Source organism: Larus michahellis, chromosome 7 (assembly GCF_964199755.1).
Source record: "Larus michahellis chromosome 7, bLarMic1.1, whole genome shotgun sequence".
Taxonomy (NCBI): Eukaryota; Metazoa; Chordata; class Aves; order Charadriiformes; family Laridae; genus Larus; species Larus michahellis.
The window spans coordinates 21023539-21035684 of NC_133902.1; the positions used below are offsets into that span (position 1 = coordinate 21023539).

General features: G+C 44.0%; 1 protein-coding gene across 17 annotated transcripts in view; it reads right to left on the reverse strand.

Annotated features, from left to right (window-relative positions):
• The window catches only part of UNC80 (unc-80 homolog, NALCN channel complex subunit), a 127607-nt gene that overhangs the window by 99627 nt on the left and 15834 nt on the right, over window positions 1-12146 (reverse strand). For all 17 annotated transcript variants that reach the window (XM_074595113.1, XM_074595110.1, XM_074595107.1 and 14 more), the window contains exons 8-11: window positions 8874-9135; window positions 3729-3863; window positions 2864-3086; window positions 1405-1545 (exon numbers count right to left, since the gene is read on the reverse strand). In XM_074595113.1, the coding sequence (XP_074451214.1) occupies window positions 1405-1545; window positions 2864-3086; window positions 3729-3863; window positions 8874-9135 (761 nt within the window). The remainder of the gene's footprint in view (window positions 1-1404; window positions 1546-2863; window positions 3087-3728; window positions 3864-8873; window positions 9136-12146) is intronic.

A 12146-nucleotide genomic window follows, 5' to 3' on the forward strand; every position in this document is an offset into this window, starting at 1 on the left:
GATGAACTGGTTATATTACGCCAATAACAACTCGCCAGAGTGGTGACTGCATTTCCTCATAGCCTGTGCAGCCCTGTCAGCACCGAACCACCACTATTTATTAGGAGAAACTTTCTAAAGCTGAAAACTGCCTTGAGCTAGTCTACAGTTTGGTCAATGACCAGGGCAGGAATTAGCTGCCTCTAATCACAGGATTACTTGCTAGCAAGTGTGATGTTTTAATGGCATTCACTGAAATTTGCAGGGTGTCAATAACAATAAAGATGGAATTAGGAAATTCTGTTCCTGAGCTACCAAGTTTGATGATTATCCAAGGGTAGCTATTTTTTGTTTCACTAAGGTTTTGCTTAGTTTGTTTTGAAATGGGTAACAAAAATCCATATCCGAATCTTACATAAAGGAACTTTTCCTGCGTTGTATCTTTAGTTCATTGTCACTGACAGGGCTGACTGCTGGATGGGACTCATAGAGGCAGGGAAGGAAGACTAAAGACTTCGTTTACATCCAGGGATCTTTGAGAGCTCCAAGGCTACAGCACATATCACGTGAGTAGGTCTGTAGCCTCCTAGGTATGCTGCCTGACGGCTTGTGCCCTGCTCCATGGGCTGTGTGATGTCCTCTTCCCTCGGCAAGGTTTAAAGTTGCACTTGCCAGAAGTAAGGCCCAATCTCTATGACCAGGTTTTGCCAGTAGCACTACACGAGGGAGAAAACAAATTCACTGTGTTTAGGCAGTGCCAGCGAAGTGCTCTGGTGCAGACAGCCCTGCTGACAGAAGAGACCTTTCCCCAGCTTGGCTAACGTTGTTTGATAAAGGTGGTGCTGCCCTGCCAATAGAAAGACTCTTCCTTCTGGAGCAGACTTCATCCCACCAGAGGCTCTCCCACCATGGTCACACTGTCATTGCTATTTCTGCAGAGGACTCCAACACAGATGGGCCCCAGAGAGATTTCAAGTAAATTTAAAACACAGTCTTCTATTTGGAAGCAGGGGAATTAAGAAAAAACTGTGATTCTGAGCACAATGCAGAAGCTGCGAAGGTGCATTAAATACCACAAGACTCCCCATGAAACCACTAAAGTTAGCAATACCAAGTTTCTGCCCAAACTTCTGTGGCAAGGCGAAAAACTCCAGACTCTGCCTTCTCCTTGCCCACGGCTGCCAGTTTTTTTGACAAACTGCATCACATAAACATGAAAGGTTTGGAGCATTCTTCTATATAGAACAAAAAAAACAACCTCAAGAGATGTGGGAAAAAAAAAGGAAAAAACAATTAGTCATATACCCATACATGGAAGGAAAAAACAATTAGTCATATACTCATACATGGAAGAAGTAACACTTCCTCAGCTTCTTGGAGCTGATGTTTCAGTGAAACGTTTCTTTCCTGGTGTGTTGGATTTACCTTCTTTGACTGTGTTCTCTCCGTGGCTGTTTGAGTGGTCCGGCAGATCAGAGACCAGCGTGTGATGAGAGTGAGAATGCCGAGCGCTCAGGCTCTCCATCTCCGTTGCTGTGTCAGAGCTCCCCCGTCTGGTAAACTTTCCTAGGGTGAAGACAAGAAATGGATATTTACTTCAGTCGTCCGAGAGGTGCTTGGAAGCAAGAGACAGTAACTGAGGTTAGAATTGAAGGACTGGAGTCAGTAAAAGTCAAGGCCTTGCAGGACCCTGTGAAGCAGAACCAAACATTACAGTGGGATATCTCGCGGGGGTTCGTTGACATAAAGACAGAATGTACAAACTCTCTGCAAGGCTCTTCCCCTCAGCACACACGGCTTTAGCTGACACCCACATTGTCACCCTCCAGCTTCAGGAAAATAAGATTGGTCAGCACTGAAAGACTCCCTTTGGGGTAAGTTATAGGAATTTGATTTCTTCTCCCCTTGTCCAAAAGAAATAGATATATTAGGATGGGGAGTGCTAAAGCAAAGGATCTGTTGACCACTAAGTCTGAAATACATGATTTTGCCAAGATATCAGAATGAAAGAACTGTAGGTAAAGCCAGGACAAGTGCCTGGAGCCTCTGAGATCAAAATTTAACAAACTTCTCAAGTTACTGAAGATATGGGAAGGGGGATTTGGATACTGTTTGCTATTCTCATACAAATCTGTGGGTGTTTGTGTATTAACCATTGACAAAACACATGTGAATCTTTAAGAATTCACTGGTTGAGCTCGTTGTCCTGTGTCCCAAAGAGGGACGTGTTTACAATAGAGAGCTTACCAAATGATGTCATCTAAGCTGGTGAAAATGACAAGACTCTGGCACAGCCTTAGGCAAACATTTTGCTGCCTGTCACCTCCAAGAAAGGGTGCTAGGATGAAAATCTATGACATTAGGAGTAAGTTTGTGAAACACAAACAATGCCTAGATGCTGTTCAGTGAAGCTGGAAACTTGAAGGAGCCACTATCTGACACAATACCCTTTTTATTTTGTATCCATTTGAGAAAGACTGAATGTTTTTTGCCATACTCCCAATGACCATATTGCTGCCTCTCCGGAGATTTCTCTTTAAGAGAAGAGTATGCAACCATTCCTTGGATCTATTTTAAGATGCAGTTGTGCAATGCTTGCTACTACTCAGGGAAAGTGTATTGAAGTGGTACAGACATGACTACAGGTTGCTAGAGTAGCTATTATTCCAGTGAAGATGGTAGTTTTCAGAGAAAAAGTGAACTAAGTCATTCAAGGTCTGCTGTCAGCACAGTTGCCACTTCTACAAACAGGTGTGTACTACTGTAAACAGAGCCAAGGACATAAGGTGGCAATAGGATGGATGAAGAAATAAAGAGCCTCTGTTCTCTGAATGTTCAGGACAGGAACGACACAAAACCCGGAGCACAGATAACAATATCTCACCTAATATGGTGGTTTGCCATCCTCCTCTCTCAATGCCACGCCGGTCATCTCCAATTCCAGAGAAACTGCCAAAGGAGAAGGTGCTGCGAGTGGGCGAGACATCTAAATGATCCTCATGGAGGAGGAAAGGCACCCCCATCCTTCGTTGCCGCTTCTTCCCGGTATGGTGGAAAGGAATTGACCCTTTGCGCTCACGCTCCCTGTCCTCTTTGCGGCTCTTAAACTGCAGGAGGAAGAGGAGCAAATACAAGAGCTGTTAGAGGCTTTGAAGCATGGCAAACTACCATTTGAGGGAAAAGGGTAACACAGATATGTGGCCCAAGTGTAACCTTCCACTCTGAGCTTTTTATATTGGCCATTTACCCTGAGAGCAACTACCTGCACTCTGGGACCATATGAGTATTTAAAGAAACTCAGTCTTGCACTAGTCTGGGGTGGATGCCCTTGTACAATTTTATGACATTCTCAGACCATGAGCTAGATTCATAGAATCCACCAGGCTCTGCTAAGTATCTTGGATGGTACCTAGGTTTTACCTCTTCATGAGCTCAAAACATCAGAAAAAGCTCACTGAATTAGCTGGAGCTGCAGCGAGCACCCACACTTAAAAAATCAGCACTGCTTGAGTACCCTCCCCTCATGCAGTTTCAGCAGGACAGTTATTTGTATAAAGATTTCAGTGTTGTGTTTGGAATACGCACATAAAAAACTATGTAACAACACAAAGAGCCACTTCCAATGAAGGGAGATGTCAATCTCACATATGGCATGAATGTATAGCCCAAGCAGACCTTCAGCTGCTACTCAGCAGGACACTGAGCTGCTGAATCATAGACAAACTAAAGCACAATTTTATTCCACTCACCTTTTTGAAGATGTTCATCCCCAGATCTGTGGAGAGATCTGGAACTGCTGGTCTACGCAAGTTGGTCAGTGAAACCTTGGAAAATGCCTCTGTGCTTAGTGATTTTTCTTCCTCATTACATTTCATTGTAAGATCCTGCAGTTCCCGAAAGAAGACAATAAGCTCAAGGAGATATAGAAGATAATTGTCTTTTAAAAAAAAAAAGAGCTACTTCCAAGAGTTGTCATAGGAGCACTGTAGAGGAAAAGGACCTTCAATTAATTACACAAAACACTATTCACACATTTAAAGAAAAACGAATGAACAAACAAAATTTAGAAACTCCCATAATTGTTGACCTTGTCTAACATTTCTGTCACCACAGAAAACAAGTACAGCACGCTGCACTGCCACAGAAAGCCTCAGGCGTTGCTGTCAGTGTGGCCTAGTGGCGTGCAAGACTTGCCTTCTGTTCTACTCTGATTCTGATCCCAGGTATGACTCTGGGTAGCTGATGACCTTCCTGAGGCCTTGGTTTACATTCATGAGCAATCACAATGCTTAGCCTTTCTGGAGCGTTTTATTTAAGGTCTAAGAGAATATGCCCTTAATAACATACAGCCTTAAACATGTACTTTGGAACTGAACTGCAATAAGCAGCACCGTCCCTTCAAGAGACTTGATTTGTAAAAATTTTATTTACTCGCTAAAGAAACCTAAGAGTTCTGCGTCAGTAAGCATCCTTCACTTGTCATAACAGCGCTCCAAGATCTGTCCGTCATAGTTCTCACCATAGTTCATACTTGTGAAAGCTCCTATAGCTATAGCACAGAATGTCCCACCACAGTGAAAACCTTGAGACTAATTTACTGACAGTTCAGTAGAGGGCAATCTACTCCCCTTCTGCACTGAGCCACACGTTACAGCTGCCGACCGTACAGAAAGGCTTTGCTACAAAAGGTGGCATAAGATCAGCTCCTGGCCATCTGTTCTCATTAAAGATCTGATGCCACTTTCCATGAGATGTTTGTGCAGCTGACCTGACCAAATTCCCTCAGGATAATTTTCTTCTGCCTAAATATCAGCTTGTTTCCAACGGAGATGCTCCTTACCCTCACTCCCCCATCAGAAACCTTGCGCTAAGCAACTGGGTCATTTTAAAACACCCTTTTGCCTTCAATCCAGAGATAGCTATATGCTAACGATAGACGAAGAGACTCCTATGGTACAGGAGGTTTAGATCCTGGCTAGCCTGGTTGCGTATTTCAGAGATGGTGAGCTAGTGAGCTCTGCAATACACACGTATGCAGTTTTAGGCACACAAAGGTCCAGCAGAAGCCAGTGACAGTCTTTCCAGCTGAAGCCTTAAGTACCAGGTACCGTGTTTCAGTACTGGGCTCCTGGGGACCACACATTCTTCAGAGACTTTTCAGACTAATCAAAGACTACCCTTGAATCCCTCCTACTAATTTTATCAACGCAAGAACAAAGACGACACATAACAGAAAGATTCCTCTTCATAGCTGTTTTCAGTCACATTCAGTCAAGGTATGTTTTTAAACCATTTTTCATATATGACTAAAAATTCAGGAGAGAAGTCATCTGTAAAACCCAACAGACAGCAAATCAGGACTCAACACCAGGTGCTTTCAACAGCGAGGCCAGCAAGCATTGAATATGTCTTGCTTCTTAGCTTTTACAGCTCTCTGGCCTCTTCTGGCTGGGAAGCATCATGTGAATTTATTTTATATTCATTGTCTTTGTCCATTAGTCACTAAATCAGTGTTTTATTAGGTGGCTTATGGTCACCAAATAGACAGAGTGAGGATCAGGGCCTACTGTGATACAAGCCATGCAAACACACAGAAAGATACAGTCCTAGTTCCGAAATCTGCTTAGGGTGGATATCAAGCAAACAACACTAGAAAACCAAATTACAGAATCACTTAAATGTACAGTGTGGTATAGGATGTATTTTAAGGAATCAAGCTAGCACTCCTGTTGGGAGACTGATTAAAAATGTGGCTATTCTGTGCAGTAGACTATGTGGTAATTATGATATGCGCAAGGGGGATAAGAAAGCAAAATAGCTTGGGGGCTGCTACTCTAGATTTTGTGGTTTCTGTTTTCTATTGCCTTCCTTCTGCATGACTGTACGGCTACCAGCTCATCAGTACTTCTCTCAGCTCGCAAGATATTACACTTGAGACTCTTGGCTGTGTATCAGCATTGCAGTGAGCACTACAGCTGCATTGGTCTTCTGCTTAATTTAAGCTTTGGCTCTTTGCCCCTGCAATGTTAGTGCAAGGCTGTAGAGGTTTGTGAGCCTCTGAAGGTTTCACTTCCTACACCTGTCCTCATACCAAATTCACTGCATACAGGTGCAATGCAGGTTTCATTTATCACGTTGCCAGGTCTGAAATACGTTTAGACTAAAGCGGCTTTCTAGAGGAAGCTAGTATTGATTTTATTCACTCTCCATCCAGTACCCTGTTTCCTATGCAACAGGGAGCACTGGCACGCTGCACGGAATCTTTCTCTGCTTCGCTTTTCAGTGTACTGGGCACTACACGGAGGAGGTTTTTCATGTTCTCTCAATCCCAACTCCTTTAGCCCAAGCTTACATCTGAAATGTGATTTCAGGCACAGAGAAACCAACAAGAAGTGTGAGAATTTTGCTGAGGCTTAGGGAGATGCAGGAAATTACCCTGATAAACTGCAGAACAATAGAAAGAATGTGGATTTACCAGAAAAATCTACTGGTCCCTGATGTGATTTGCAGGCAGCTGGTTTTGTCTTTAATCAGTTTCTGCCTACCACTTTAAATCTATCCCTCTGAAACACAGAGTGCCAATATCTCTGAGAACATATTGATCAACCTGAAAAATGACATTGCATTAGGAGTTTAAGATCTAGATCAAAAAAAGCAGGCTTTAACCATATCCTTGTTTTGGTGAGCTGGTGAAGTCTCAGCATACAACCCCTTGTGTTGATAGAAAGAAATGACAAATCTTAGCCCTGGGAAGGTGGCATTCTCTCCTCTGACTAGCAGAGCCTTGAGTGATGAGAGTCTGAATATAAGAACAGCAGTTAAGTGCCTACAGTTGGCTGGGATGAAGCAGAGCCTAGGTGTCTCTGAGCATTGCAGAGATTTCAGTCAGTCCTCAGAGTTGTAAAGAAGGGGGGCATTGGCTGAAAACTTCTGGTACATGAAAGACCGTTTCACCTCCTCCACCACAGCTGTTCTGCGTAACAAATTGGAAACCTTTTTGAACAGGATTCCAATTTGATGAAGTACAGTAAAAATACCCAGGATTGACACAGAGGTTACCAAAAGCAATCAAACCTGGCCCTAGAGGAAAGAATGCCCTGGACAGAGTCCTCGCGTTAACAGCTAGAAAATACCCAGTGGAATTGCCAAATGGATTTAACAGAAAAATGTTAGCAAAGAGCAATTGAGCAAAAGAATCTTCTGCAAGAGAAGCAGCCTGGAAAAGCAAGAAATAGCCAAGTGTGTGAAAGGAGAGAAGTGTTTCACTGTATAGAGAAGAACCAGCACAGTATTACTGCAAACAGTGCCTATAGAGGACATCCCCATTCACGCTGCCACTGTGCTGAGAACCACGGACTGCACTCCCTGTTACGCTAATAGCTAAACTTGTTCATGTGCAAAATAACAGGGTTGTTATGAGCAAAGGGACAGAATATGCATGGAAACAGTGGACTGCATCAACAGCAATACCTTCCAGTTCTCCCTCCAGGAGATGATAATAAAGAGGATTTTCTGTACATGCACAGCAATCCTGTAAAATCCTCATGCAAAGGTAGATTAAGACTGAATAGTAATTCATATCACCTGGCCTCTATGAAGATATGTTAAGCTTTTACGGGGCTGAAACAGGCAATGTTTTATAGAAATGACACGAAAGTATAACACAGTTTAAACAATACTGCTGCTGCTGAGCCCTTGAACCCACAAGTAACCATAACCATCAGCCCTCATAAAAATCATAAGAATGGCTATAAAATCATAAGATTTAAAAAGCACAGTACTAGTATTTACATTGTTTATGCTTGTCTTCTGCCTTATCAGCACCTGGGCTGTACAGGAGAAAAGATATTTCACCCTTCTCCCCCATAAAATGACATGTCAAAGACGGCCAGAGCTCTACAATACCGAAAGCAAGGATTTTAGGAAAAAAAAAACAACAAAAATTCTAAGCGTTGTGACTCAAAAAAGACATTTGACGGCAACATTAACAAAAGATAGAGTGTTTTACTTGAGATGTGTCATAAAACTGGACTGCGAAAATAGAATCTGTATTAAATTTTGTTAGGCAGTTCCATCAACTTAGTAAATCAGAATTTGCTGTTCAAAGCCTACATGACAGGAAAAGAGTGCAGAACCTAAAAGCAGCACAAATCGAGGAGATTAACTGAAATGCAGCAGCATCCCCTTTTTATTCCCGGAACAACCAACAGTGAGCTACCTACAATAAAAAACATTTAAGTGCTAACACAAAGATCTTTACTGCACCAAGGGCAGGAGCCCGGGGCTTGTCTTCCAGCAAAGCAGGGGGCAAATCTTGACACCTATGAGGACAGTTTGTCTACTGAGGTTTTGTTGGCAAACACAAAGGTCAAAGTTACACAATAAGAATTACAGCAGGAGAAGAGGTAACAACGTGGAGGGCTTTTGCTCGCTGCCACCGTTTGCAAAGTCTACTCCAACATTTTAACCCAAGCGTTTGCCTGGAACGCGTGTGCTCTACCAAGTGCAATTCCTTTTCTCTCTTTCGAGGGGTTACACCAAAGAAGCTCAGGGAGTCCTGAGCATTGCACCGTAATGCAAAAGCAGTCTGATTTCTTCTGACAACTACATTAGTACATTCTCACATTAAAAAATAATGTTACCACAGTTCACCCTAGACTAATTATCCCAGATCAACCCTCAAGCTTCCAGCAGTCACCAGCTCTGACTCTCTGCATCAGAGTTTGCCTCCGAAACCCTCATCGTTCTCAGGGTCTCTTTCTGAATGGATGCCTGTATCTGACCTCCGGGCAGTTTAACCAACTCCAAAGCTGTGCTGCTCACTGGCTGTCCAGCCATCACTTCCCAGCATCACCATAATGCTTGCTATTTTCTTACTGATGGCAACTGCTTACCTGAGTTTTGTGGGTATTCACCAGAGAGGGTGCAGCAGCCACCATGGAGCTGCTGCGAGGTCTTGGTAAAGGGGTGATCTCTGGCTCAGGGGGTTTCTCCGGCTTTTCCTGTAGCATATGCCTCAGCCTCTGCAGGTAGTACATTAGTGACCACTGCGTGCCCTCCTCGGACCAATGTGGCTGCAGCAGGCAGCGCAGCACTGCCACATCAAAGTACGTGGCGTAGCGAGACTTCTGGCATGGTGGGATCACCAAGGACACCCTGTTCCAAAAAGCAGAGGTAGAAATGTTAGTTGTCAGGCTCCTTAATCCTTCTTAGATACTCATCTCTCTGAATAAAGAGCCATTCGACAACAATGTGTCAAGTTTCTATGTTCAACTGTTCTTAAGGGGTCACTCTTGATACCACAAAGTTTTCTTTGATAGCTGGAAACCAGCTCTGTCCTAGCATACATGCCGCTCCACCCCAAAAGACCCAAGAGCTCTACCAAGACGTCTAAAATGTAGCCGCTCATCAAGAGCTGTACACCGTTCTCATTCTCCGGCCGCCTGCAGAAATCACCAGGGTGTGCACACAGCTGTGCCTGCTTGGGCCTGCAGGGACATGTGCACTGACCCTTTGGGACTAAGGCCCCGACTGAGAAAAGCATTACTGAAGACACGCAAGTCTCAAGTCCTTCACATGCTTTGGTAGGTGTTTTCTTGGATAGGGTTGCTTTCTTACACTGTGGTCTGAAGATAAGATTCCAGCACCTGCGCTAACTGAATAATTTGTTCAGCTGGAAACAGACAACCCTTGAGCACCTGCTGTTCAGATACTAGTAATACATATTTAGGAATCGTTTACATTTGTACACATCAGGTCTTAACTTAGAAGAAGCAGGCACAGCAGCTAAGTTAGTTAACCCTTTAAGCCAATTAAATTGATTCTTATACAAGTAGAAGTTACTGTTATGGACGCTCTTTGCCAAGGTGTGATAGAGAAAAGGACCATTTTTAGCCTTCATTATGATTTTCCTGCCTTTCAGGTGATGTCATTTCCTGATGGGTTTTACTATGGAATTTCCTAAGTATTGTAGAACTTAGTGCATGCAAAAGCAAGATGTCTGTAGTAAGCCTCAGAAATACAACTCCAGAGATTTCAGATTTCAAAGGGATTTTGTCTGGTTTTTATTTGGTTTTTTTTACACCACTTCTCTCCCAGATCAGTACAACTGCTCTGATCTACCCTCCATACATTCACTAGCTGTTAGGAGAAAATCTGTCAGAAAAGAAGCAGCGAACGGAATGAGAATCACATGGCAAAAGAAGGTGTGAAATTCTGGGGGTGGGGCAGGAACTCTGCAGATCTATTTTTTTTGCCTGCGAAGTACACAATTTGAATGTTTCCACCCAGTGTCTTAGAAACACACCTCCATGAACTGAGTACTTCTGTGATTTTTGTATTCTCTAAAAATCAACAGCACTTCCACGAATTGTATTCTCAGGCATTTGGGAATCACCAAACAACATATATTTGTTGTCACCAAATATAAATTTTATTTTTTTTTAAAACCATTTATATTACCGATTCCGCTAAACAACAGGCAAACAGCGTTGGCAGGACACCCCCATCTCCAGCCAGCTCCCACCACATTCTGAACAGAGGCGTCCAAAGCCACAGTCCAGCAAAGCATTAGGGACCAGGCAGCAATACTGCTCCGTGGAACTCCATAGTGCTTCAAGTAAAGCGCGTGCTTCAAGTGCTTTGCTGGATGGCTGCCCAGTGCCACAAAGCTGCCCTGTGCACCCAAGGCAGATGCAGGACTGGCGAAGGAGAAAGCAGCGTGCCCCGTGTTACACGCTGGGGAAGGGGCAGGTGGCAAGGCTGGGCTTGGAGCAGCGCCTGCGTCTCCAGCTCAGACCCGAGGAGCTGGTTTGCCGCCAGCCCCACAGGCCAGCGATGAAGGCACTCGGCAACTGCAGACCGGCCCCTCTGTGTCAGCATATGTCACTATACGCAACCTATAGATTCAACGCTTCTCCCCTAGTGGGGTAAAAATGTTACAAGTTTGACAACTTTAAAATTGGCTGTTATAAAAACCTGAAAAACTCAATTAGGAAGGAGAAAATAATGATACATGGAACTAGGCTATAAATTTTTCCCCATAAACCTGATGTGAAGGCTGCTCTTGTCACAGTCGAGATTGTGTCACAGAGATGCAGCCTGTAAAAAAAACTTAAGGACAGCTGGGATACTCAAAGCACCCCAGCAAAGGAAATAAAGCCCATCCCCTCCACAGCCATTGTGAAGGATGATGCATTGCTCCCTGGTCACTTTGCAGGACCCAGATCAGTGTCGGAGCCTAACCAGTCTGTCTTGCTCCCCTGTATGCGGCACAGGCAAACCCGAGGCACAACACAGCCTGGAGCAAGGCATATTCTCCTTATGAAATATTTGTCATTAAAGTCCTTCCTGCTAAGTCTTTCCCAGGCAGTGTGTTCAAGACAGCAGCTGGATAAAGGGCTGTGGCTTTATTTGCTTCAGCGTAGAACTGTAAATGGATAATTTCACCGAGTGGAGCAGGGATAATTAGCCAGGATCAGAGGAATGAGCCATTTGCTCAAGAAGTGTCTGAGGAACCAGAAATTAAACTCTGTGCTTCATTTAGAAGGAAACCTAGTGTTGGTGCAATCGGCTCTGGGTCGCCTGTGACTGCAGGGAGCGGAAAGGCAGCCATCGTGCAAGGCCTGCCCAAGGACAAAGGAGCACTGCGGCTGTCGGGAGCAGAGTAAACAACGTTTGTTCCCCAGTTGTCTGTTGCTCAGCAACCAAAGCTCCCTGTACAGTTTCGACTAATCAATGAGTCCTGCAAATGAGGAGACATAATGATGCTCTCTTCAAAGCCTGTCTGAAGCTTCATCCCCATAGCAACCACCAGACCCAGCTTGACAAATGGATCACCTGATGCTGTCTTCTTAAAAGGCTCCTTATTTTTTATAGTCGTGCACTCTCTGAGCAGTAGTGTTCACACGCAGAAAGGCAGTTCTGTCCCCAGCTTCGGTTTTACTGGCTCACATTAATACAAATTAAATAAAGACCCATAACCGACAGCAGGCTTGATATAAAATCCTGAGGGAAGTCTCCTGATGGGATCAGAACCCTAGAGAATAGTTTTGCCCTTTCCACCAGTGAAAGGGTGCATCAAACCCCTTTTTGAGAAATCAGAGCCCTTCCTAGATTATATCCACAGACCCACTCCATCCCACATTTCTTCTGTCTCTGTAATGAAG